Source organism: Podarcis melisellensis, assembly GCF_964234715.1.
Source record: "Podarcis melisellensis genome assembly, chromosome: 16".
In the NCBI taxonomy this organism is placed as follows: domain Eukaryota; kingdom Metazoa; phylum Chordata; class Lepidosauria; order Squamata; family Lacertidae; genus Podarcis; species Podarcis melisellensis.
This window is the reverse complement of record NC_138533.1, coordinates 9,865,599-9,892,849: the sequence shown is the minus strand read 5'-3', so window position 1 is coordinate 9,892,849 and position 27,251 is coordinate 9,865,599. Positions and strand designations below refer to the sequence as shown.

The window sequence follows — 27,251 nt, the reverse complement described above, 5'->3', positions numbered from 1 at the left end:
TAACCCACAGCGCCACCCGCGTCCCTCCATCTCTACCTAGGAGGCCCTTAATGGTGGCTGAAAGTGACTCACCTTCCTTTCTTTTTTGGGGGGGGTAGCGGCTATCAGGGAGTGGGGGGGGGGGTTCCTGCAGGGATGTCTGTTCTCCTTACACACTGACATTCAAAAGAAAACCAGCCATTGCAACTTAGAATCATAGTGAATAATAGTGGAAACCATAGTGTCATGTTCTGGGTGTGAAATGAGGCTTCCTTAGGGAACAGTGAGGAGATCTCAGGTGTGTGAAGGATCCATTTTAGGGACCTTCCTGGAGAAGCAACATCCAGAAAACAAATGCAGTCAGTCAGAAGAGAGCCGGGTGCGATTCACCGTTCCGTTTAATGTTTTTGTTTTTTTTTTAATATCACAACAATCCTGCAGTGAACAGGCAGATCTACACTATAAAATCTTAAACCTGCACGAAAACAGTTTTGATTGCCTTCGTTCACCCCTGCCCACCCCCCTCTGTCCCACCCACCTCCCTTTCTCCCCCTCGGAGGGGGACTCTCAATTCCCCCCCCCCAACAGGGGTGACTTATTCATCCCGTTGCCCTTTCACACCCTTTGCCAAAAATCCAGAAATCCACGGTTTGCAAAACCCAAGACAGATTGGAAAAAACAGACTTTGACATCATGTAGACAAGATAAGAGATGGGACTTGATCCAAAAATGAGGAGGGTGAGGCACCTGTGAGGCCTTGCAAGACTTGCAAAGTTGGGGAGGGGGCTCTTTGGAAGGGGGGAGTTTTAAAAAACATTCAGTTCAAAATTGGAGTCAGACCAGGAGAGACGCGACAGGTGCCAATCACCCCGTCGCTGGTGGTGGGGTGTCGATGGAAAGATGTAGGGGGAAGAGCACAGATGGATTACAGAGTTTAAAAAAGGGAGATTGTATGTGATTAAAAACATCCCTAATTCGTCCATGCATCAAACGAAACATCCTTACCTCCTCCACAGATGAAAATTCCTGCCCCACAGGGAGCTAGGTTCCTTCAGAGTCTTTGGGGCAAGCATCCCAACTGGGAGAGCGCCCCCCACCCCAAGGCACAAGGACACGGAGGGACCAGAAAAGATGTTGGGGCGTAGCGGGGGTAGGAAAAACAAAGGACCTGATGAAACAGAAAGACATTCCTGCCCCCCACAAGCACACACAGTGCGGCTTATGGGGGCAGCACCCCGCTCTGTCCCGTCCCTGTCCCCCACAAAATTATCTCCACAGCAAACGTTCTACGAGGGGAGGTCTACGACAGGATTGCGGTCTTTCGAAAGGCAGAGTCTCTTCTATCCGCTGGAAGGTCCATCAGCCCGCCAGGCGGGGCAAATCTCAGTATGGCCCGCGAGCGGAAGGGCGGCCATTTTGTTGTAGGCCCCGGGCATCCTCCGCCGCTTTCAACAGGCGCTCGGAGGCCCGTTTAGCGGGAGGGATGACTGTTCTCGTGCACCGAAGGCAGCCTCCCGCTCGGTTTCCGCCTCCCTCGTGCCAAGAGATGCCAAGAGACGCTCAGTCCATCTTGGAGAAGCCGCCGATGGTGACCTTCCGCTCCTGTCGGTTGGCCACCAGCTCCTGGAGGTGCAGGGCGCCGCCGCCGATGAAGCAGAAGGCGGGGCAGACGGGTCCCGAGCAGTCGATGCCGCACTCCCAGAGGCTGCGGAAGGAGACGGCGTCGAAGAACGTCACCTTGCCCCGCTCGTAGTCCAGGCAGATGCCCACGCGAGGAGGCAGCGGCACAGTGCAGTTGCCGGGGTCCCGCGAGGTCAGCGCCACGCCGTGCGAGAGGAGGATCTTGCCCATGCCGATGGTCAGGAAGGCGAAAGGCGGCGCCGTGTCCAGGGTGGTGTCCTCGGCGCCGCTGTCATGGCCACTGTCAGGGTCGTATCTGAGCCGCAGGAAATGAGGAGGCAAGGGGAGAGGAGGAGTTAGGCCTCAGAGCAACAAGTCCGACGGCACATGAGCCTAGGAAGTTGGCTCGCACCGTGGTCAAGGCCCCAGCCCCCTGGGAACCTCAGGGTTTTCCTTACCATGGGAGCTGGAGTCCAAGAACTACAGTTCCCACCAGCCCCCAGCCAGCCTGGGCCGAAAGATAAACCTTCGCAAGAAATGACTGACGGTTAATCAACATCATCATTTATTTCTTATACGCTGCCCATCTGGCTGGGTTGCCAGTCAGATCGGACACCTCCCAACAAAATATAAAGGGACAAAGCAAACATTTAAAAACTTCCCGAAAACAGGGTTGCCTTCAGACGATTCTAAAAGTTGCACAGTTATTTATCTCCTTGAAGGAGCGTCTCCACCCTCATCGATCAGTTCAGGCAGTGAGGTCCAGGACTGAGGGCCTTCTGGCGGTTCCCTACCTCTGAGAAGTGAAGTTACAGGGAGCCAGGCAGAGGGCCTTCTCGGCAGTGGCACCCACCCTGTGGAACGCCCTCCCATCAGATATCGAGGAGATAAAGAACTATACAACTTTTAGAAGACATCTGAAGGCAGCCCTGTATCGGGAAGCTTTTAATGTTTGATATTTTGATGTGTTTTTATTATGCTGGAAGCCACCCAGAGTGGCTGGGGCAACCCAATCAGATGGATGGGGGTACATTCTTGTTGTTGTTGTTGTTATTCCAGCTGGAAGGGGCCTTAAGGATCATCTAGTCTAACCCTCCTTCAATGCTGGAATATGCAGTATGTCCCATATGGGGATCGAACCTGCAACCTTGGCGTTATCAGCATCACGCTCTAACCAGCTGAGCTACTGCAATATAGCAGTATTTCTATTGCAATACAACAGTATTTCTATTTATACCCTGATCAATAAGCTGGTCAATATTGCAGTCAATATCCTAATACATATCCCTTCTGCAATACAGTTTGGCAGAGGTTTTTCTGTATATACAGTCATACCTCGGGTTAAATATGCTTCGGGATGAATATTTTTGGGTTGCGCTCCGTGGCAACCCGGAAGCAACAGAGTGCATTACTTCCGGGTTTCACTGCTCACGCAGATGCTCAAAATGACGTGAAGCACATGCGTGGAAGTGGCGAATCGCGACCTGAGCATGCGCAGATGCGGGTTACGTTCGCTTCAGGATGCGAACGGGGCTCCGGAACGGATCCCGTTTGCATCTAGAAGTACCACTGTATAAACTTTATGAAATTAAAAAGACAATTTCTTTGAGAAAACCTGCCCCTCTTCCCCCCTCCAGAACAGCCGCTGCTCACCTGGGGCTCACCACATCCTGGGGTACCTGGAACCACTCTTGCAGCTTGCTCTCCAGCCCGACGCCCACCTTGACCAGGTAGGAACTAGGGTCCACGCAGCAGGCCCAATAGCTGCGCCCCTGGGTGACGGCCACGTCCCCGATCACCAGGTCAATCGACAGGTGGCAGCTGGTCATCAGCCGCTCTGCGGCAAAGAGCATGGGCAGCCCCGGCACGCTCCGGACGGCCCGCTGGTCCTTGCTGATCGCCAGGCGTTCCCGGTTGAAACCCCACCGGTTGTCCAGGAAGAAGTTCAGCACTTGGGAGAAGGAGAAGGTGAGAGGCAGGCAGAAGGAAAAGGAGGAGAAAGAATCTTAACTAGGAAGAATCGTCCCCCCACTAAAAAGCTGCTGAGGTGTAGAAACTTTAGACACATCGACACTTTAAGCAGCTATGATTCTCCCACAAATAACTCTGGGAACTGTAGTTTGTCAAGGGTGCAAAAAGTCATTAGGAGGTCCCTATTCCCCACCACAGTTACAATTCCCAGAGTTCCCTAGGAAGAGGTACTGATTGTTAAACCACTCTGGGAATTTGTAGTCCTGGGAAGGGAATAAGAGGTCTCCTGACAACTCCTAGCACCCTTAAAATATTAGAGTTCCCAGGATACCTTTTGGCTTTCTAAAGTGGTCTGATGTTGCTTTAAACCTACAGTGCAGATGGGGCTCATTCATTCATTCAAATATTTGTATACCGCTACATCATTTAAAAATATCCAAGCGGTTTACAGCAGTAAAACTGTGAACCACCCCGATGAAGGGCTGTATACAAATTCAATAAACAATAACATTAAAACAAGAACCGTACAGGACAGTGGTACTTTGTTTCTTGAGCAGCTTAGTTGTTGAACAACTTGGAACCCAAACGCTGTAAACCCAGAAGTAAGTGTTTCGGTTTGCAAACTTTTTTTGGAAGGTGAACGTGCTCCGATTTGAGTGTTACACTTCTGATTTGAGTGCCACACTTTCTTTCTGAGTGCCACACGCTGAGGACTGTCTGTTTATGCTATTTATTTTGCATTTTTGTGGCGCTTTTTTGGTTTTCTTTTAGTGACTATGTGGAACCCAGTTCAGCTACTGGTTGGTTGATTGATTGATTGATTGATTGAGTGACTGCGGAAATGGATAAAAGCTGCAAAGCCACTTTAGACAGTGCATGTAAGAAAAAAAGATACATTTTCATTTTTATCATCTACAATATGTGTTTCATTGATTTTACAGTACAGTGCATTGGTTGTTGCTTTCATTTTATGGATCAATGGTCTTGTGAGATAGTAAAATTCATGTTGAATTGCTGTTTTAGGGGTAGTTTTTAAAAGTCTGCAACAGATTAATCCATTTTGCATTACTTTCTAAGGGAAAGCGCACCTTGATTTTGGAACACTGCTTTTGGAACGGACTTCCAGAACGGATTAAATTTGAGAACCAAGGTACCACTGTAAAACCATAAAAAAAGTTTTAAACATTTTTCAAAGGCTTGAAACAGGCATGAATTAACCATTGGGGAAGGACGCATTCTTCGCCGCCTGCCTGGTGGGATAGGAAAGTTTTCAGCAGGCTTTTCAAAGTTGGCACAGAAGGGGTCTGCCGAATTTCATGGGGCAGATAGTTCCACAGGACCGGGCCGACGGCTCGAAAGGCTCGGTTTCTCATTGTTGCGAACTCGGGAAAGGGCTGACGACACGCCTGCAGATAATCTCAGTGATTGAGCTGATCCCGAGGTACCCTGGACCCAAAGAACCTTGAAGCTGGCTCAGTATTTCCAGTTAAACATGCCCAGGGCTGCCCTGGTTGTCAGACTGCCTATATTTTTGTTGTTGTTTACTCGTTTAGCCGTGTCCGACTCTTCGTGACCCCATGGACCAGAGCACGCCAGGCACTCCTGTCTTCCACTGCCTCCCACAGTTTGGTCAAACTCATGTTGGTAGCTTTGAGAACACTGTCCAGCCATCTTGTCCTCTGTCGTCCCCTTCTCCTTGTGCCCTCCATCTTTCCCAAAATCAGGGTCTTTTCCAGGGAGTCTTCTCTTCTCATGAGGTGGCCAAAGTCTTGGAGCCTCAGCTTCAGGATCTGTCCTTCCAGTGAGCACTCAGGGCTGATTTCCTTCAGAATGGAGAGGTTTGATCCTCTTGCAGTCCATGGGACTCTCAAGAGTCGTCTCCAGCACCATAATTCAAAAGCATCCATTCTTCGGCGATCAGCCTTCTTTATGGTCCAGCTCTCACTTCCATACATCACTACTGGGAAAACCATGGCTTTAACTATACAGACCTTTGTTGGCAAGGGGATGTCTCTGCTTTTTAAGGTGCTGTCTAGGACAAACTCTATGGACAAAGACAACAGGCCTATATTTTTAGGAGGGTCTTACCGGGCGCTGGTGGCGTGTGCAAGTAGATGTCCTCGCTGTAGTCTCCGAACCCGGCCTTGTTGTACCCCTTGACCCGCAGGACGTAGACGCAGTCGGTGTCCAGGTACTCCACCATGGCACTGGTGCCACGCACCTCCTCACGGCGCTGCCACAGCTTGAGCGCCTTCCCTTTGGGCTCGGCGCGCCGGAACTCCACCGTGTAGTGCCAGGCCGATGGCGAGTGCTGCGGCAGGCGCCAGCAGAGGAAGATCTGGTCGTAGGCGTAGGTGCGCTGCGTGTCAATCACGGGGGCCTCCGGCGCTGCGGTGGGGGAGAGAGAGAAAGAAGGAGGGAGAGGGGGCAAAGACGGGCGATGTCAGGCGCCGCCGCGGACAACAGTCGACGGGCGCTCTGCATGGACCGACAGACAACCGGCTACAGGCTAAGGGGGTTCCAGAAGGCGAAAAAACGGGGTGGGGAGGAGAGCTGTCGGGAAGACGGGGCAAGCTGCTGAGAGACTCCGGGGAGCAGAAAGAGGCTGAGTGCGAGAGTCGGGGAGCAGGGTGGGAAGGGAAAGGGGGAAGAAAGAGAGGAGGAGGAGGAGGAAGAGGAGAGGAAGAGCGGTGGCGTCGAGGCAGGAGGAGACAGACCATGGCTGGATAGACACGGAAGAGAAGGAGAGAGCTGAGGCTATATGGTGGTGGCCTTGAGAGGGCCAGGACATCGATGGAGCGGACTGGGGAGCCAGATATGAGTTTCCCCTACTCCTGCCGTAGGACCCAAAAATGAATAAAGGGGGACTGAATGATTGCCGCAAGTCCTTTTGAGTTGCTTTCAGTAAAAAATGAAGCGACTAGTAAGTTTCATTTGGCCCAGAAAGTGAGGTCCATCGCCGAGGGCCTTCTGGCGGCTCTCTCACTGCGATAAGTGAGGTTGCAGGGAACCAGGCACAAGGCCTTTTCAGTAGTGGCGCCCGCCCTGTGGAACGCCCTCCCATCAGATGTCAAGGAGATAAACAACTGTCTGACTTTTAGAAGACATCTGAAGGCAGCCCTGTATTGGGAAGTTTTAAATGTTTGAAGTTCTACTGTATTTTAATTCGCTTGAAGCCGCCCAACGTGGCCAGGGCAACCCTGTCAGATGGGCGGCATATAAATTATTATTATTATTATTATTATTATTATTATTATTATTATTATTATTATTATTTCATGGTGGTGATGCGGAAAGAGAAACGAACCCTTTTGGAAACAAAATATGCAACTTACACTGCAGTCCACCACAGGAATTGTTCCCACTGCATTCAGTGGGGCCTAGAAAGGCAGCGCGAGTTCATTAACCTCAGATTTTTTTGATCAGTTTGTTGGTTAAATTGGAAGAAGACTGTAATATTTTGCAGAGGAGGGAGGTGATTTTCAAAAACAAGATTCAGGGGGTCGTATCCAGTCACCAGTGTTAGGCCCCATTGAAAAATGGATGGATATGACATTTGTTTCAATGCGTGTAAAAATTCAGTTAGATGTAACCCAGGACCTCTAAAATGAAAAGGGTGAAGGAAGGAAGCCAGTGAATTAAAAGGGTATTATCCATGTTTTTGTTTGTGCAACAGGGAGTTAAGTTGCTTGAGAGTCCTGGCCCCTTCAACCCAGACCGCTAATGGTCAAAAAATCAAAAAGTGTCTTCTTCTGAGAGCCCCACTTCGCTCTGGGTGGCCCCACCCCAGGGTGATTCAGGATTACCTCAGACCTGCCCAGGCAAACCCTGGATCAACCCCATTCGGTTCAGGATCTGGGATTTGTCTAACGCTGGTACACAGCCCTACACAACCTCAATTCTCCCCAACTGGTGTTCAGAGGCCCAATGCCTCCCTTTGATGTTTTTGCAACAGATCTCTGCAAGCTACAGGAAGTCTCTCTCCGATACGGAACGGTCTCCCTCGGGAGGCTGTGGACTCTCCTTCCTTGGAGGTTTTTAAGCAGAGGTTGAATGGCCCTCTGTCATGGATGCTTTAGCTGAGATTCCTGCATTGCAGGGGGTTGGACTAAATGACCGTCAGGGTCCCTTCCAACTCTACAATTCTATACCAACTCGCTCCTGGTATTCTGCCACCTCAGGCGACTGCCTGGCTTGCTTCGCAGGAATAAGGGTGGCCCACAGTTCAGACAGGACAGAAATGTTTAAATGAAAACCAGAGGTAGCCAACCCTCTAGAATTTTGCTTCCCTGCAACCCCATTGCCTCTGGGGCTGATGGGACTTAGAATCCAGCAACATTTGAAGGGGCTGAATTGTGGCCTAAACCCCTGAATTATACAATGGAGAGTTTTGGCAGAAGCCAAGATACAGTGGTACCTCGGGTTACAGACGCTTCAGGTTACAGACACTTCAGGTTAAAGACTCCGCTAACCCATAAATATTACCTCGGGTTAAGAACTTTGCTTCAGGATGAGAACAGAAATTGTGTGGCAGCAGCAGGAGGTCCCATTAGCTAAAGTGGTGCTTCAGGTTAAGAACAGTTTCAGGTTAAGAACAGACCTCCAGAATGAATTAAGTTCTTAACCCAATGTACCACTGTATTTTATACTATTCTAATGATTGTTGAATGTTACTTTTTTGATGTACCACTGTATTGGGAGAAAAGCTTTTGAGTTTTAAAAGAGCAGGGAAAAACTAAATTTGGTTGGGGGCAAGGAAGGGGCAGTTAAGCACATGGGACCCCTAGAACTCTCTACCCCAAAGCAGCACTCCTCTGTGTCATGCCTTTCGAAAGAAACTGAAACTATTTCGTCATCCCAACCGTGAAGGCTTATTTGGATACCGTTGACAGCAAAACCTAAATCGAGAATCATCGGTGAGTGGGAAGGAACCCTGCGACCGAGCAGTCTTTTTTTTTTACTCTGTACGCGCTCAGAGGTGCTTGGCCCGGCCAGAGCATCTTGAGGACCCGAACCAAATCTAAGCCACACAGGGGGACGGGAAGATGCAGGCGAAGGATGCAGGATGGAGGCGCGAGGGCTGGCGATGGGGGCAGAGGGAGGAGAAAGAGAGAAGTGAGAGAGAGTGTCAGGCGGCTCAGGGAGGGCTGAGGTGGAGGGAGGGGGTCAGCTGGGCGGGAGATGACTTGCCTCATTTTTTTACTTCGATGATGACTCAGCAGCAGCCAAAGCCTATAAACAAAGAGAGGTAAAGCAGGTCTGAGATGGGTCAACAGCCAGGCACGGGGCGGAGGTGGGCCGCTGGGGGGGCGGGCGCTGCGCCTGGAATATCGGGTGGGCTATGGGTCATGGGATGCAGGGGTCGCAGGTCAGGGGGGTGAGATGGAGCTGACCGGGGCCAAGAATCCCAGGGTGCGGTCCAGAGGCGATGTGAGAGACGGGGTGGCGGGGGAATCGATCACCCACCCAGCCCACCTTGGGTCTGGAGGGGGATGCGTGAAGTGGGAATGGGGTGAAGCAGAATGGAAGAGGGGGGAAAAAGCCCCCATACTTACCCTCCGCGCCCAAGGGCCGTGATCTGTCAGATCGGCAAAAGCTACATTCCCTCGGAGAATCACAGCGCAGGCCAAGCCCCACTGTTAGGGGGCGGCCCCAGGGCTCCTGGGAGGGGGTCACCCCTCACAGGCCCCAGGCAAGGAGGAATTCGCTTGTCCTGCTACGATCAAAAACAAATCTGCGCCCGCTGCTTTTCACGTAAGGTCGGCGGCTCCTTTGGCAAACCGGACTGGGTGAGGATTTCCTCCGGCGAAAACGGCACCGGCACGGAACGCGAGGGCAAGGGAAGGGTGCCAGGACCCTGCTGTCCCATCCCTCCGAGGCCCGCTTCCTACCACGCCAAAGCCCCCTCGGCCGCCGCACATCCCGTACGTACCTTTGATGAAGGTGAGGTCTGTGAGCAGCTTCAGCTCTCGGCTGACATCCACCTGGAAGTGGCTGAAGGACGAACTGGCTGCCGGGCGGAAGACCTGGAGGGAGTCGGTCGCCCGAACGATCCTGCCGGCGGGGTGGGGTGGGGGATTTGGTGGAAGGAAAGAGGGGGTCAGGCAAAGAGGAACAGTTCCCCAAGGCAGATCGGAGGCCTACTGTCCTGCCCAGCCTCTGGGTGCTCTGCGCTACAATTCCCATCACCCATACCCATTGGCTGCCCGTGCTGGGGGTGATGGGAGACGAAGCCCAACAGCACCCAGAGGGCAAAGGTCAGGTGAGGCTGAAGCGCGGTAGAGATACACTCTTCTCTTCAATATATCTGTACTATTCTCATTATTTGTGCTCAGGGGTCATTCAGACGTGGGGAATATTGCATTAGTTTTCCTAACCACAGTGGTACCTCGGGTTACATGTGCTTCAGGTTACAGACGCCGCTAACCCAGAAATATTACCTCGGGTTAAGAACTTTGCTTCAGGATGAGAACAGAAATCGTGCTCCGGTGGCACAGCAGCAGGAGGAGGCCCCATTAGCTAAAGTGGTACCTCAGGTGAAGAACAGTTTCAGGTTCAGAACAGACCTCCAGAACGAATTAAGTTCTTAACCCGAGGCACCACTGTACAATGTTTTTTTAATGTTCATTTTGCGCCCCAGTACCTGTTGCATAACAGAACCACAGCTTTTTGACCAATGTACTGGCACGTTGACTTGAATTTTTATATACACCACTGGGTGCGCCACATGATGAAACAACAAAAGGCATTGGGCCACGTTACTATCTCTCAACACACAACAACACTCTCGTTCCGCACATGCCTGCTTCTGTTATTATTAAAGGCATTACAAACTGCATTCCAGTTTGGTTTTCCTACTCATATTGAAATACTACCTCTCAATGAGGCCAAACTTTCATCAGTAAAACACCACACACCCACATTCCACACTGCTTCACACATTAAACGCTCGCTTCTGTCTGAGACTCAGAAAATGTTGTGACAGGAAATGTGGCCGCCATCAGGGGTAGCAACGGAACTGACAATTCACCGTGCTAGAGAAGAAACTAAAAATTTAATTCTTTTTAGTTCCTTCTCCCGTTCGATTCACAAAATGTTTAGGGGTACGCGTACCCCTGCGTCCCCTCAGAAAAAAGCACTGGCATAATGAAGGAATACCGACCCGCCGTAAGAAACCCCTCGAAAGCTGACACTTGTTGCTCGATTTTTCTACCAGAGCTAACTGCCAAACTTTCCAACGCCACATGGTAGCAGGTGCTCCTTCCAGAAACTTCCAGTGCTAGGTTTCTCACCCAGCTGCCAACAATAACTGACCAGTAAGACGTTAGGAAATGCACATTTGTGTTACCTGCCAAGAAAAAGTTGAGGGAAGCAAGCTCCCGGGAATTTTGCTCTCTCCCATTACGGCACAAACTTCCCCGGGTGCCATTTTAAATTTGTTGCATCTTCACAAACACACACACCTGTTATGCAGCTGCTTGGCAGCCTGGACAAAGCAAGGTTGGTCCGTCTCCTTGAGCACCTCCTGGGTGTAGCCCACCATGCCGGAGTTCTCCATCATGGCACGGTGTTCGTGCAGCTGCGCCCGCAGGTTGGAGACGCGGTCCTGCCGACACTCCTCGATGGCGTTGAGCAGCGACGACTGCTTCTCCTCCAAGAGGGCGCTCAGGCCGCGCATCAGCCGCGCCACTTCCTCCTTGGCCTGGGCACCATTCGCCTGCAGGGAGGCAAAACACGTGGGGACTGCATTCAGGGAAGCAGGAGGGGATATACACTGGTAACTCGGGTTAAAAACACTTCAGGTTACAAACACTTCGGGTTACAGACTCCGCTAACCCTGAACTAGTACCTCAGGTTAAGAACTTTACCTCAGGATGAGAACAGAAATTGCGCGCCAGCAGCAGCAGAAGGCCCTATTAGCTAAAGTGGTACCTCAGGTTAAGAACGGACCTCCAGGACGAATTAAGTTTGTGACCAGAGTATCAATGTATTGTTTATTAACATCCTTCCTAACTTGCACTAGCAAGTTCCTTAACTTAGCAGAGTTTCGCATTCCCCTTTTAAATGCACGGCGAGTAGCTGGTTGCAGCCTCTTACTATTAGGTTCCTGGCAAGTTCCCTTATATCCCTCTTAAAAGAATAAACATGCCACAATCTTGAGTAAAGCGAATAAAAGATGTTTACTCACATTCAGTTCACAGTTGGATCCCTGAAGGCAGACTTCGTTACAAAGTATATACATGTGGATCTATCCCAGGCATAGGCCTTCCAGATGTTTTGGGACTACATCTCCCATCATCCCTACCTAACAGGACCAGTGGTCAGGGATGATGGGAGTTGTAGTCCCAAAACATCTGGAGGGCCGAGTTTGCCTATGCCTGATCTATCCCATATGGGGATAATCCCAGTGTCCTCTGTTGGCTGCGAGCCAACAGAGCATATCTAGCTAAAAAGCTGCTCCAACGATGGAGGAAGTCAAAGAGAGAGAGTGTTGCAGCGTGCCTTGTCCTTTTGTTACCTGGACAGGTGAGGTCACACCCACCTCTAGTCACATGCAAAGGAAGTATGTCCCAGCCAGGAGGAAACAGGAAGTTTTCGACTGGCTGGGCCAAACATTCCCCTGCATGTCCACTCTAGGAAAACAAGGAATGTTGTACTTGACTGCTACTTATATATCACATCCCACAAAACAGAGGATTAAAAGTGGTGGCGGTGGCAGCTCTCTGGCTTACAGAGGGGCGCCTGTAGCTCTGCTCCTCATTCAGCTACTAAAAGGGACACCAAGGATCCTCTAGGAATCCCAGTTGAAGACTCCCTGACAGATGGTCATCCAGCCTCTCTTTAAAACCCTCCAATGGATGGGAGTCTGCCACCTTCCGAGCAAGTCAGTTCCACTGTCAAACAGCTCTCACTATCAGAAAGTTCTTCCTCACGTTTAGTCAGAATCTCCTTTCTTGTCATTTGAATCCATTAGTTTTTGGCCCTACCCCCCCCGGGAGCAGCAGAAAACAAGCTTGCTCCATCTCCCATGTGATAATCTTGTTGTTATTATTATGCAGTGTAAACACCGACAACTGGGAAACACTGGCCTGCGAGCACTCCAGTTGGAGAACAGCCTTTGCCAATGGTGTTGTGGGTTTTGAAGATGCTCGAACTCAGGACGCAAGGGAGAAACATGCTAGGAGGAAGGCATGCTTGGTAAACCCTCACCGTGATCAACTTCCGCCTGGAAACCTATGTCCCCACCGTGGAAGGAAGTGTGGCTCCAGAATTGGCCTCCACAGTCACTTACGGACTCACTTTTGAAAACCGTGTTTATGGAAGACAATCTTACTCGGCTACGAGGGATCGCCAAAGAAGAAGAAGATTATTCATATGCTGCCCATTTGGCCGGGTTGCGCTGGCCACTCTGTGTGGCTCCCCACAAAATATTTAAAGCACAGCAAAATACTAGACATCAAAAACTTCCCTGTACAGGGCTGCCTTCGGATGTCTTCTAAATGTCATATAGTTATTTATCTGCTTGCCATCTGACACAATCACCTGAAGACAGGTAATAAGAAGAACCGCAGCCTCTCTTTCTGAAAACCTTTAAAACATATTTGGGACGAGGGAACTGGAATGACAGACGGCCCCGCTCCATCTGAAGCGGGAAATGTGAAACAAGAACAATGGACGCGAGAGCAGTTTGTACCTCGGTGAGTCGCAGGGTCTCTTCCAGCTCACTGATTTGGGCCTGGACTGTGTCTTGGTTGCTCAGAATGTAAGTCAGGCTTTTGGTCAGTTTATCCTGGAGGTGCAAGGAAAAGAGAGAGCGATGTGAGCAGCAAAGCATTATGGTACACATTTGACACCAAGCTCTGAGGAGCCGCGATTCTGCCACCGCCACCCCACCCGATCCCTTGAGAGTCACCCACATGACACCGTTCCCCAATGATAAGACCCAAAATACGCTGCTCAAGATGCGACTTGTACATTTATGCCAAAAAGAACCAGAGTAGCAGAACTAGGACCTACAAGACCAAGGTTCGAATCCCCGCTCAGTCAGAAAACTGGCTGGGCAATATTGGGCTGTTTCATTGCCGGGATGTTTACCACGGAGGGAATGTCAAAAGGCGAAACAAGGGAAAGCAGCAAGACGATGGGATATTGAATTAAACGGGGGTCTGCATGATACAGTGAACTTCTGTTTAATTATAATTTGCTGATGCTTTGGGAGTTTACTTTATAGTGTTATATGCTAATAGATGATTGAATATCGCTTTATTCGATGTAAGTCGTTCCATTTTAAAGTTTTATTGTTACTTTTTGTACTGGATCAGATTATTTTAAGGTATGCGATCTTCTTTGTTATATTTTATTGCTGTAAACCGCCTTATAGCAATATAGAAAGGTAGTATACAAATTAAAAGTAGAATGAAATGAAAATGAAATGGAATACAGGTGCGGACCACCCCATCGGTCTGTTACAACCTAAGCTGCTCCAGATTCCACAGTTTGGATGGAAAGGCCATACCTCAGATTGTTTTACAAGCAGAAGGTTCAACATACACATCTCTACACAGACCTGAGGGAAAGACTCCAGGCTTGAAACTCTGGAGAGCTTCTGCTAGTCAGTGTGGGCAATATTGAGCTAGGTGGACCAAAGCTTTGGCTCTGAATAAGGCAGCATCTGACGTCCCTACTGAAGCCAGCCCTATAAGCAGGGAAATCTTAAGTGCTTCCTAGGGGAAGGCTGATGCAGAGTGGCAGAACATGGCATGTTTTGCCGAAGGTTGGAGGTTCAATTCCCGGCCTCTGTAAGTATACCTGAGAGACTTGCTACCCAAAATCCTGAAGAATGGCTGCCAGTCAGTGTGCGTAGTAGTATAAGGCAGTTTCCTATGCCCCTGTTTAAAATCAGTCCTTTAACTCAGAACCATGAGAACTAGAATCTTGCGGTCATATTTAAGAGAAGGGCCATAGGTCAGCAGCGCAGCATGCAGGAAGGTACCAGGTTATGATTGATTGATTGATTGATTGATTGAAGATTCATTAATTGAATTTATATCCCGCCCTATAGCTGGAGGTCTCAGAGCGGTTCGAATCAAAATATGAAACCACAAAATACATACCGTATTTTTCGCCCTATAGGGCGCACCAGCCCATAGGGCGCACTTATTTTGGGGGGGGGGAATAAAGGGGAAAAAATTATTCCCCCCCCCGAGCCCCAAAGAGCAAAGAAGCCATGACAGTGAGCGGGATGGATCCTGCTAGCTGTCCTGGCTTCGTTTTTAGCCTCGGGGCTGGGGGTCCGGGAGCGATGGCGAGGTTGCGCAAACTTGCCATCGCTCCCAGAGTTTGCGGGGCTGGGGGCAGGGGAAGCCCGAGCTTCCCCCGTCCCCAGCCCCCAGAACAGGCTGCTCTCCACAAGCCTAGTCGCGCCGGGCTCCCAAGGCTTCGGAGAGCTGCCCGAAGCCAGGGGTGCGCCCCGCTGCGCTCCCCGGGTTTCAGGCTGCAGGCTGCTGTCCGCAAGCCTTGGGAGCCCGGCAGGAACTCCCGCCGGGCTCCCAAGGCTTGCGGATAGCTTCCTGAAGCCTGGAGAGCGAGAGGGGTTGGTGCGCACTGACCCCTCTTGCTCTCTAGGCTTCAGTGAAAGCCTGCATTCGCCCCATAGGACGCACACACATTTCCCCTTCATTTTGGAGGGGGGAAAGTGCGTCCTATAGGGCGAAAAATACGGTAATCAAAATAAAAACAATAACCCAATAACTCCCCCCCCCCAAAAAAATACATTTTAAAAGGGCATAGGATCCTCAGAACATTTAAAGTAAGACAATGAACAAACCTGGACAGGAGCCACTCGTTGGAAAGACCATGATCTCAGAAATGTCTGTGGCAATATTTATCAATGAGGCAAAACTAAGCTACATGGACCGTTTGGTCTCATTCGCTATATGGCAACTTCCTTTTTTTATTTTTAGATTTGCACTTCTAACAAAATCTTATTGATTTTCCAATTATTTTTTAACGTTCTCAATCAGATTGTGATTAACCATAGAAAAAACAGACCCAAGATTCCCTCGCATTCTTGGACCTCACTCCACCCTCCCAGGGGTTCCATGTTTAACATTTCCTGCTGCATATTTCATGTCCTCCATTTATTCCATTTATATTTTATATCGTAAGTCTCTGTTAACTCACAAGTGTTATTTCAGCCCTGTTAAAGAGCTCAGCTGTTTACAGCGCTCTTCCAGGTATAAAATAAATTTCCTCCAGTCTTTAGCAAAACCTTGGTCTTCCTGGGTTCTGATATTTCTAGTCATTTTCGCCATCTCAACATAATCCATCGGTTTAACTTGCCGTTCTTCTCTGGCTGGGACTTTTCCGTCTCTCCATCTCTGGGCCAGCAACTTCTCTACCTTCCTTTCTCAACTCAGCCATTTTATCAGAACCGGGCGGGCGGACTGAAGTGAGGATGAAGGAGACAGCTTAAATCCCACCAAAAGCCTCACCTTGAGGGCCTGGTAGGCGCTGACGACGGGCGAGATCTTGTGGCCCGTGTGCGTCCGGCGAACACGGCACAGCTGGCAGACTAAGCGCTGGCAGCTCTTGCAGTAATGCGTCACCTCTTCCCGGTGTTCTGGGCACGTCAGACCCTGCGCAGGACACAGAAAGAGGCAGGTTAGTCACGGTTTTACTTTGTTCGAGGTCCCTGGCACTCACAGACACAAACGCAGGCTTCCTAATCTTTGTGGGGAGAGGACTTTCCCTTTGAATCCGTTTCTGTTTCTTTAAGACAGGAAGCCTCAGACCCAGGGGGTGCAAATGAACTGGAAAGCGCCTAGAAAGTGTGCATTTGTAGCTCCCTGTGAGGGGGAAAAGGCCTTCAGGAACAGGAAACAAGACCAAGGAAGATTCCTGAGGCATACCCTTGGGAAAGGCCCTGGATTGGGAGAAATGTGAAGGGAAATTTCGTGCGAAAACAGAGACACACACACCAAGAGGCAGTGTGGTGCAGTGGTTAAAGTGTCAGACTAGGACCTGGGAGAGTCCGGGGTTCAAATCCTGACCTGGCCAAGAAACTCACTGGGTGGCCTTGGGCCAGTCACTGCCTCCCAGCCTAACCTACCTCACAGGGTTGTTGTGGGGATTGACTAAGGAAGAGGGAGAACCATGGAAGCCACCCTGGAGGAAATGTTGGGATATTATTATTATTATTATTATTATTATTATTATTATTATTATTATATGCTTCCCATCTGACTGGGTTGCATCAGCTTCTGACATATATATAAGCATAATAAAACGTTACAAAAGGCTTCCCTAAACAAGGCTGCCTTCAGATGTCTTTTAGAAGTCAGATAGTTGTTTATTTACTTGACATCTGATAGGAGGGCTTTCCACAGGGCAGGTGCCACTACCGAGAAGGCCCTCTGCCTGGTTCCCTGTAACTCCGCTTCTAGCAGGGAGGGAACCGCCAGAAGGCCCTCGGAGCTGGATCTCAGTGTCCGGGCTGGACGATGGGGCTGGAGACACTACTTCAGGTATACAGAGCCGAACTGTTTAGGGCATGGGTAGGCAAACCAAGGCCCAGGGGCTGGATCCGGCCCAATCACCTTCTAAATCCGGCCCGCGGACGGTCCAGGAATCAGCGTGTTTTTACATGAGTAGAATGTGCCATTTTATTTAAAATGCATCTCTAGGTTATTTGTGGGGCCTGCCTGGTGTTTTTACGTGAGTAGAATGTGTGCTTTTATTTAAAATGCATCTCTGGGTTATTTGTGGGGCATAGGAATTTGTTCATTTCCCCACAAAAAATATAGTCCACCCCACCCCCAAGATCTGAGGGACAGTGGCCTGCCCCGCTGCTGAAAAAGTTTGCTGACCCCTGGTTTAGGGCTTTAAAGATCAGCGCTAACACTTCGAATTGTGTTCGGAAACATACTGGGAGCCAATTTAGATCCTTTAGGACCGGTATTATATGGTCCTGTCACCAGCCCGGATTAGTTGCTGTTTCCAAGTAACTTTCAAATAAAAAGCAAAGTCTTCCCTCCTGGCCCTCAGAGGAGCTGGAGGAAGCCCCTTACCTTGGGCCGGAACGTGAGCGTGGGTGGGGTGGGCTCGTGCTGGGCTTTCTGGGTACCCCACGGGTGGTAGAGCTTAAAGCACTCGTTGCAGAAGCTGGATTTGCACTCGGTGCAGCCCTTGGTGGCCTCCAGCTGCGGCGGCTTGCAGAACTGGCACATGATGGCGGCGCTGACGTTGATGGTGTGGCGGTATCGCTCCACCACCCTCTCCAGCGTCAAGTTGCGGAAGAGGCTGCCCAGGCCCCTCTCGCCCAGGTCCACATCCCTCTGGCACAGCGGGCAGGGGAAGAGAACGCTCTGGGGGTGCAAGAGGCCGCCTCGCTTGCGCCCCGGGTACGTGCCGAAACCTGCAAGCACAGGGACACCAGAACACAAGGCAAGGTGATGTTGCGCACACAACAGATGCTTCCCCCAGAAGATGCAGGGACTCCCATCAACCTCGGGGAAACTGGCCCATGGGCAGGGCTGATGGGATTTGTAGTCCGGCAACATCCAGAGGGTCACAGGTTCCCCACCCTTGTCCTAGAATCATGTCCCAGCCAATCAGGTGTGGGGAACCTGCAAGCCCTCCCGGGTCCTGCTGGACTCCAACTCCCATCAACCACAGCAAGCATGGCCAACAGTCAGAGGTGATGGGGATTGTAGTCCGTCGATATCTGGAGGGTCACAGGTTCCCCACTCCTGTCCTTGACACGTGTCCCAGCCAATCAGGGATCACATATTAAATGCGGTCAGGGACGGGCTTGGACGCTGAGGAGCGGTGGCTGGATACTGATGAGCGGCCACTGGGAGAATTGGGATTGGGAAAAGGGACCAGTGATCTGGGGGAGCCTGAAACAACTAGGAGGTGAGAGCCAGGAGAAGCTGCAGGATTGGAGGGTGAAGAACAACTACAGGAGGAGAGAGAGATGGGTCAGGCTGGTAGAGAGTCACGGGCTTCCACACCTCCTCTCCTGCCTCGTCTCTGTCTCCACTGTCTCCCAGGACCAGAAGAGGACTGAAGTGGGAGGAGCAAAAGGCTAAAAGCAGGCGTAGTCTTCGCCTGCTTGCGTTCAGCTCAGATGGAGGAGATACACAAGCCAAAGTCAGGGACGGAGCCTCTCTGTTGTGGCAACAGCTTCATCATGTGAACACCCAGGAGTAGCTGAGAGACAGGAGACTGATGGACATCCCTTTCCTTTTGACAATAGTGAAATCCTTTCCCCGTCTGACTGTGGCATGTAAGCAGGTGTGGGGAACTTGTGGGCCCTCCAGATCTTGCTGACAACCCAAAGCCCCTCTTTCCACTTTCCTCCCCCCCCGTTTCCCCGGTGCCAAATTTTAATTTGTAACATCCTCGAGGCAAGGGCCTGCCCTATTACGCTTGCAGCACGAACTGCAAACATTCCTACGGCCCAACCACTTTTACCTTCAACCAGGTAAAGTTAAAGGTAGGGGACCCCTGGACAGTTAAGTCCAGTCGAAGGCAACTATGGGGTTGCAGTACTAATCTCGCTTTCAGGCCGAGGAAGCCAGCGTTTGTCCACAGACAGCTTTCCAGGTCATGTGGCCAGCATGACTGAATTGCTTCTGGCACAACAGGACACTGTGACAGAAGCCAGAGCACACAGAAACACCAATTACCTTTCCGCCAGAGCTGTACCTATTTATCTACTTGCACTGGTGTGCTTTCAAACTGCTAGGTTGGCAGGAGCTGGGACAGAGCAAATGGGAGCTCACTCCATTGCGGGGATTCGAAACGCCGACCTTTGGATTGGCAAGCCCAAGAGGCTAAGTGGTTTAGAGTAGACCACAGCACCACCCACGTCCCATCTTCCACCAGGAGGGGGTGCCCTCATCCTACGTGTCCCTCCCCCACCAGCAGAGGGCGCCGTCACACCGCCCTCCTCCCCACCTGACTTGAGGAGTCGGTCCAGGCGCTCTGGCTTGGGGATGACCCGGCGGCCCAGGCGAGGGCTCCGCGTGGCTGGCGTGGAGGCCGGCGAGGTGGGCTCGGAGGTGGGGTCCGGACAGACGTAGCCTTGCTGCAGCAGGACCTCGGTGGCGCAGATGTGGCAGACATTGTGCATGCAGGGAAGCACCAGGGGCTGCTTGTACATCTCCTTGCACACTGGGCACAACAGCTCCCTCTCCATGTTCTTCATGCTGGTCTGGAAGGACAAGGAAGGAATGGAAAGGAAAACAGGGTTTAAGAGAACGAATCCATGATTCCCGCAAATAGAGGCTGGTTCTAACTCAACACCAGTATTATAACATACTCTGGGATCCCCCGTGGAAGGGCGCTAAGAGGTATGGGGACAACAACAAGGGGTACTGAGGGTGTAAATGACTACCAGACTTTGAAAAGCTGGTATCGCTGGATCAATTTTGTTCAATTACTTAAGGCTGAATAGTTTTAATTGGCTTTTGAACGTGTGTTCAATTAATTTTGCTTTGATCTGATTTACTGCATGCCTGCGCCGCTTTTCGTTCGAATGAATCCCAAAGCGGCTTACAAACAGTGAATAGCAATAACACACCACCAGAAATGCAGCATAAATCCCACAGAACAATTAACAAATCATCAGCCTAACTGTTGCAACCTATGAAACACCGTTAGCAAAGCAACAACTACAAAAACAAGCTGAGCATGGCAATGAAAGCAAAAGTCGTCTTACGCGATTAACGAACCAATAGGGCATTTATAATCTATTAAACAAGAATTAACAACGCTGATGAAATAGCAACCAAAAGAATAAACTGAGCACTGTTAAGTTCACGCACACGCGCTGCACACACCCTTTTTGTTCCTGTTTTGAATTTTATCGCGTTGCCATCTTCCTTAGTGGGTCGTCATGCAAACCGCTATTCAAAGAATCGCAGAACTGTAGAGTTGGAAGGGGCCACAGGGGTCATCTAGACCAACCCCCTGCAATGTCGGAGGCTGCAGGAGGCTCGAACCCACAACTGTGAGATTAAGAGTCTCATGCTCTACCAACTGAGCTATCCTGACTGCTCTGAACAGTGCTTTTTGTAGGGGGCGCTGAGGATGTGTTTATGTAACCAAGGCATAAACGAAAAAGTTTGGGAACCACTGGCTTAAAGGAAGGATGGGGGGAGGAGGAAATACAGGGCAAAATAATAATTAAAAATAATAATTAAAAATAATAACGATAGCGGCTTCCTCCTCTTCGACACTCTCAAAGACTCTGCCCACCGCTCGCGACCTCCCCTTGCAATCTGGAGCAGGGCTTGCAGTCTCACCTCTCCCTGGCCAATCACAAGGCAGTGTTGTGCTACAGGGAACCAGGCACAGGGCCTTTTCGGTAGTGGCGCCCGCCCTGTGGAAGGCCCTCCCATCAGATGTCAAAGAGATAAACAACTACCTGACATTTAGAAGACATCTGAAGGCAGCCCTGTTTATGGAAGTTTTTAATGTGTGACATTTTAATGTATTTTTAATCTTTGCTGGAAGCCGCCCAGAGTGACTGGGGAAGCCCAGCCAGAAGAGCAGGGTACAAATAATAAATTATTTTAATTATTATTGTGCTGCCCGTAGGAAGAACAGACCAACGGTGCGCCTTAGAACACTTCCCAGAATCCTTTACAACATGCTTTGTTCCATGGCCAATGTGCAGGGCAGGCAAGTGTTTCGCTGCAGCGGCTAAGGGAAAGGATCCTGGTAGCTAGTTGCAATTATACCCCCCCCCCGACCCAAAAAAAATACAGACTCTGCCTTGAGATTTATATTCATCTCTTCAGGTTATGAAGTCTGAAGTCGCTAAAATAGCATCACCCACGCACAAGGTTTGTAAATGTACCCAAACCAAAAAAAGTTTAGCGAGAAGGGGGGGGGAACCTGGGCTGGGGGCTGGGGGGCAAGGAATACAACCGCACAAGGACTGAGCATATTCACTGCGCCAACTAACTGTTGCGAAGAATGGGGAAGGGAACAAAAAAACTGAGAGAGGGAATGGAATGGAGCCTCTGGCTGGCTGGGATCCTGAACAAAAATGGCAAATTTTGTGGCATATCCCATCTGTATATTATAAGTATTAATATATCATATTTGTAGTAGTATTCTGCAATTGCTGTCACACATAGGGTGTGTCTCATTTGCAACCTCACAACGACCCTGCGGGATAGGCAAAGCAGAAAGCAAAGTGCATCCTTTAAAGCTTTGGGGGTTGCATGCGACTCAAAAATTTGCCCACATCCTGCCCACGGGTGCAAGGAACCCATTGAAAACCATGCAATAAGTGCTGGAAATGCAAAGAAAAAGAGGGAACGTTTTATCATGTGTGGTGGGAATGTAAGAAAGTGAGGAACTTCTGGGAAGCAATAGATAATGAATTGAAAAAGATGTTAAAATATACTTTTGTTAAGAAGCCAGAAGCCTTTCTTTTAGGAATTACAGGAAAATAAATAAGAAGAAAAGACTGTAAACTATTCCAGTATGCAGTTACTGCAGGAAGAAATCTACTGGCCCAGAAATGGAAACAAGAGGAAATACCGACGATTCAAGAATGGAGAATGAAATTGACAGACTATGCGGAACTGGATAAACTGACTGGGAAAATAAGATACTGTCAGAGCCACCCGTGGTCCCAGCTCACAAGAGACCCAAGTCCAATCCAGTTTATATACAAAAGTCTTTATTGAAGAACATTGCTGGTTTTACATTCCATCTCCGTGGCTCTACGTCTGTGACATCAGACCGCTGAAGTACCCTCTGAATCAGTACCGCCCCTGCACCAGTTTAAGAGTCTTGTCCTGGACCACCTCTTCCTCTCCTTCCTTTTCCGCAGGGTCTTTCTGCCCCCCTGGGTTCCCCCTCGCCGGGACTCGCCCGAGGCTGAATCCTCTGATGCCTCTGCCCCCCTCCTTCTCGCTTTGGGGCCGGGCTCCTCCCCAGGGCTCTCCTCACTTCCGCGCGCCTCCACATTTGAACTTGGCGCGCGTACGTTGCTCCTGACCTTCCTCTCGACCGCTACACTGCTCCCGGTGCTACTCTCCGCCCCTTCCGGCAGGACATCTTGCCCCGATCTCCTTCCCCTGTCTGCTTCCTGTTCTGCTCCCTCTGACACACTGGTAACTCCACCCCCTTCACTCCGTTCCGGCGGAGAAGCCGGCCCCGATCTCCCACTCCCACTGGGGGCTCTCCCTTCGCTCCCCTGCTCCTGACTGCTTCCCCCTTTGGCTCCCCTTGGCCTGACCAGGGGGGCTTCCTTTTGGGAATCCTCTGACTCACTGGACAAACTCATGGACGACCTTTGGTCATTGTCATCCTCTTCCTCGTCGCTCTGGGATTCTTCCCCCTCGCTCTCTGTCTCCTCCCTCATCTGCTCTTCTCTCCCTGAACCCCTGACAGATACGTTCGAAACCAAAAGTTCATTGAAGATTGGGGAAAATTTGTAGATTATCTGAAAAATGTATGTGATGTGCAAACAACGCTGGCGGGGTTTCAAGAAGCACTGTAAAAGAGGTATTGTCAAAGGAAATATAAAAGGGAGGGAAGACAAATGGCAATGCAATTAAAGGAATGTGTAATTACGGATTAAAGAGTAATTACGGATGATTACCAGAGAAGCTGAAGGAAGTCTAAAAAGAGTAATTTGTTAAAATTTGGAAAATAATTGTATGGTTGGAAAATTAATAAAAAATTATTATAAAAAAGGAAGCCATTGAGGTCTTTCCTCGGCGCCCACAAGGCCTCTGTACACACACACACACAAAAAAAACCACACACACACACAAACAAACACACACACCCTCCTTCAAAAGAGCATAGAGATGAAGGAAGAAGTTGCAAGAGTGGCACTCTTTCCCACTTCCTCTTTCAGCTCTATGTGCTTTCCATGTGCTTAATTTACCGCTTCCGACTTTTACCCAGATCACTTCAAAATGGCTGCATTTTCTGTCTCTTGGCGGGTGCAGCAGGGAGGAGATTTGGGGGACAACAGACCCAGAAGGGAGGCGACACCCGTGATGTTCACTCAAAAGTGCAAACGTGCCCACATGCCTGAAAAAGTTGCCGACCCCTCTAACCACTGCTCCATGCTACCTCACTAATAATGCTTAGCTGTCCTGCTTCAGGTGTGTTCAAAGGGCCTCATTAACAACCACCTTGTAAACCAGGCCACTGTTTAATATCCCCATTTTGCAGATAGGGCTGCAGGAGTTGAGGCACAGAAATTTGCATCAGGGAACTTGCGGGAGCAGCAGCGAGACCTGGGAACGTTTTGCAGTTCAGCTTTCCTTCAACCATTACACCGCAGTGTTTGTCCTCAGAAAATATCAAGACCTGACCAGTGATCCATCTAGTTCAGCATGTACTAGGATTTGGATTCGAATTCTTCTTGAGTCACAACGGCCGACCAAATGCCTCAAGAAGGATTTGAACCCAAAAGCACGCTCCTTGCCTGTGTTTTGTAGAAAATGGGATTCAAAAACGTTACAGCCTCTGACCGTGGAACCCCCTAAGCATGTACAGAGGGCCAGTCTCACTCTTGAGGCAACCCAACAAGATTGCATGTGTCATGAAAGGGAGAAGTGACAGAAACATGAGTACAATATGAGCCAAGCTTTGAGACTATGTACAGCTCCTTCACTCCCACTCTAGATTATGTTACAAAATAAGGTGCCTTATGCAGAGTCACACCACTGGTCCAACAAGCTCAGCACTCCCTGCACTGACTGGCAGCAGCTCTCCAGGGTTTCGGACAGGGGAGATTCCCAGTCTTCTTTGGCAATGCTAAGATCCTTGGTCAAGCTAAGGATCTGACCTGCTATTTATTTCACCACCCAATGATTTACACTGTAATATGAATAAATTGCTGAAAAATCAGAGCGGTTTAACAATCAATCCCTCTTCCCAAGGAACTCTGGGAGTTGTAGCTCTGTGAAGGGAATTGAGGTCTCTTAACCACTCTCAGCATCCTTAACAAACTACAGTTCCCAGAATTCTCTGGGGGAAGCCATGACTGTTTAAAGTTGCTTCATAGTGCTTTAAATGTAGGCTGTGGATGTGGCCTAAGTCTACTCAGATGTAAGTCCCACTCACAACTTTGGGGTGTCCTGGCTTTTACTTTTTGAAATACAGTATGGCAACCCTAGCATTGGTGAAGTCTTTTCTAAGGGTGGTGATACTGTGAGGTAGGGGTGATATCAATAATAGAAGCATGATTTATTTATTTTTTAAATCTATTCACACAGACATAAAATAGATTCCTAGAGTTTCTAGGGATTGAACCTGGAACCTTCTGAATGCAGGGCATTGTACTTAGCTACTGAGGCATGGACCTTCTATAATCCCGCTCCAAAAAATCCATCAGGAATTTATTTATGTTCTTACAATATGCAGAGACATGACCATTAGCGAGAGAAACAGCACTCATTTCTGGGGACAAAGAGATTTCCCAAAGGTCAATAAACTATATGTGCAAGGGGCATAGCGCCCACCTTGCATGCAGAAGGTCCTGGTTCAATCCCTCACACCTCCAGGCAGGGCTGGGAATGTCCCCTGCCTGAAACTCCGGAGCGCAGCTGCCAGTCCGTGTCAACAATGCTGAGCTAGATACACCAATGGTCTGATTCAGTATAAGGCAGCTTCCTCTGCTCCTATCTAAATCAGGCCTTTCTCTACAAACAGGAGGAGTGGGGGCCATCTTTTATTTGTAGGGGGTGGTCCATAGTTGGGGGGGGGCAGAGCATCATCTGCTTTGAAAGTCCCAGGTTTTAATTCCCAGCATCTCCAGGCAGGGCTGTGTCTGAAACCCTGGAGAGCAGCTGCCAGTCAGTGCAGGCAATATAAGCGTAATGCTCCAAATCAGCCGCTCACGCCCACCCACCCAGATTCCCCACTCCGTGCAGCTCAGAGGCAGGGCCAGCCTGCTTTCCCCACCGCTGGGCACACAGGCTGGCGGGGGGCGGGGGTTAGGGAGAGAGAGACCCCGCCTCCCAGTTCTTACAGGCAGTTTGGCAGCCAGCCCAGTCTCTGCCGCGTCCCATTCAAGGGCACTCTTGTCCTTTGGCCAGGGAGTGGGGTGGAGGGGGGCTCTACCGCCCTGGCGGCATCCCGTGCCCCAAAGCTTCATTGCCTTCCGCTCCGGCTGCCCAGCGATTCAAGGCACCGGAGGAAGAAGGTGGTCCAAAAAAAAAATAAATGGAAAGAAACCTCAGCATCTGATCTATTGCCAAAGAACCATTCATCTTGCAGTTTCCCAGCCAAGGCTTCCCCACCTAGAGATCTGCCACCACGGGGCCTCAAAGGCATTTCCCTTCCCTGCCATCCATCCCCAAGGGACGGGCACTCACCTTGCCCAGCGCCCGCCTGGATGCCATCTCTCTTGGCAAGCGAGAAGGGACACACACACACATACACACACACAAAGCAGGAGGAGAGGGGAGGGGATGGATGGATGGAGAAGGGCGGGGAGGGAGGGAGGGAGGCAGAGAGCCACAGCGGAGGCAGACGCTGGACCAGGCAGGCCCTGGCAGCCAGCCCTGGGAGGAGGTTGCCATGGCGACGGAGAGATGTGCTCGGATGCTCACAGCATCCTTCACTTAGCCCTGAAGGGAGTCCGGGGAAAAACTGATGGAGCTTGTGGGGTGGGGGGAGGGAATGGGAGCGTCTAGGCTAGTTGTCAAGAGGGGAGGGGCAGCACCTATTTTATTTGCGGGGGGGGGGGTGATTTCCAGGTTTTTTGCGGGGGGGGGCGGCTCTTTTGATCCCAGCGGCAGCAACATGGATCCCTCATCATGCCGACGCACTAGGGAGACAATGGGATGCCCATACTAGATCTCTCTTCCTCACACCCCCCTCCCGCAAAGCATCCCTTCTCATGGCATATAGACAGTCACCCCACATCGGCTGCACTGGATTGGGGTGTTTTCTCCCCACACCCTTTTTTCTCTCGTCCCCCCCCCCCCGTTTTTCTATCCCTTGCGTTGCCCACCCTCTTCTCCCCCCCCCCCCAGGTTCTCACGCTGATCCGGACGAGGGCATCCATGATCGACGTGAAGGAGTGGAGGTCCTCGCCCTCGGCCATGACTCCCGGGGGGGACGGGGGGCTTCCGGCCTCCGCACCCCCGCGCCGCCCCGGCAGCGCTTTGCAAACGCCTCGGTCTATTGCGGCCGAGAGCCCGGGCGAGCCGTCGGGGAGGGAGGAGGAGAGCCAGCAACGCGCATGCTCCTCCGGAGAGGCTCGGCTCCGGGCTCCCTGCCTCCCTCTCGCGTCCCCCCCCCCCCGCGCTTTGAAGTGATGGAGGGCGCGTGTGAGTGTGCTGGCTTATTAATAATAATTATTTTATTGCTGGTGCAGCAGATCCCACATGCAGAGCGCTTTAGGGGGAAGGAGGAGCAGCCAAGGGGAGCGGGGGGGGCAGAAGGTTGATGGGGAGCTGCCAGTCGCCACATGCCATCCCAGGGTGTGGTCATTTGTTGAAAGGCTTTGGTCCTGCTTTCCACAGGCTTTGCATGGGCAAGGGTGCATCTGAGCATAGGCAGAGTGCATACCCTTAGCTTCTCAATCGGAAGGTGCAAGTTTTCGAGAAGCTGTACACTTTGCATTTATTACCATCGTCGTATTATTATCGTTAAACTCCAGTATTCACTCAAGTGACCAGGCCTAC

At 50.5% G+C, this 27,251-nt stretch overlaps 1 protein-coding gene across 2 annotated transcripts; it reads right to left on the bottom strand.

The window, feature by feature from the left end:
* Nucleotides 1–512: 512 nt before the first annotated feature.
* Nucleotides 513–26,869, bottom strand: TRIM46 (tripartite motif containing 46). 2 transcript variants are annotated; one of them, XM_081891436.1, is made up of 10 exons: nucleotides 26,606–26,869; nucleotides 19,534–19,789; nucleotides 17,640–17,986; nucleotides 16,065–16,208; nucleotides 13,265–13,360; nucleotides 11,034–11,287; nucleotides 9,503–9,624; nucleotides 5,659–5,958; nucleotides 3,253–3,550; nucleotides 513–1,915 (listed from the first exon to the last, which is right to left on the bottom strand). In XM_081891436.1, exons 1-10 carry the CDS (start codon nucleotides 26,666–26,668, stop codon nucleotides 1,540–1,542), a joined length of 2,256 nt encoding a protein of 751 aa, XP_081747562.1. In that variant the 5' UTR covers nucleotides 26,669–26,869; the 3' UTR covers nucleotides 513–1,539. The 2 variants fall into 2 exon arrangements, with proteins under 2 accessions (XP_081747562.1, XP_081747561.1); XM_081891435.1 differs by lacking the exon at nucleotides 26,606–26,869 and adding an exon at nucleotides 25,935–26,544.
* Nucleotides 26,870–27,251: the final 382 nt, after the last annotated feature.

What these genes read in the sequence shown, in the direction of transcription:
- TRIM46 (XM_081891435.1), bottom strand. Translation starts at nt 26,141, where the DNA reads ATGGCAACCTCCTCCCAGGGCTGGCTGCCAGGGCCTGCCTGGTCCAGC. An exon ending in GGACCGACTCCTCAAGTCAG is followed by an intron (nt 17,987 to 19,533) that starts GTGGGGAGGAGG and finishes CTGTGCTTGCAG; the next exon opens with GTTTCGGCACGTACCCGGGG. An exon ending in AGACCCTGCGACTCACCGAG is followed by an intron (nt 11,288 to 13,264) that starts GTACAAACTGCT and finishes GCCTCCCTGCAG; the next exon opens with GCGAATGGTGCCCAGGCCAA.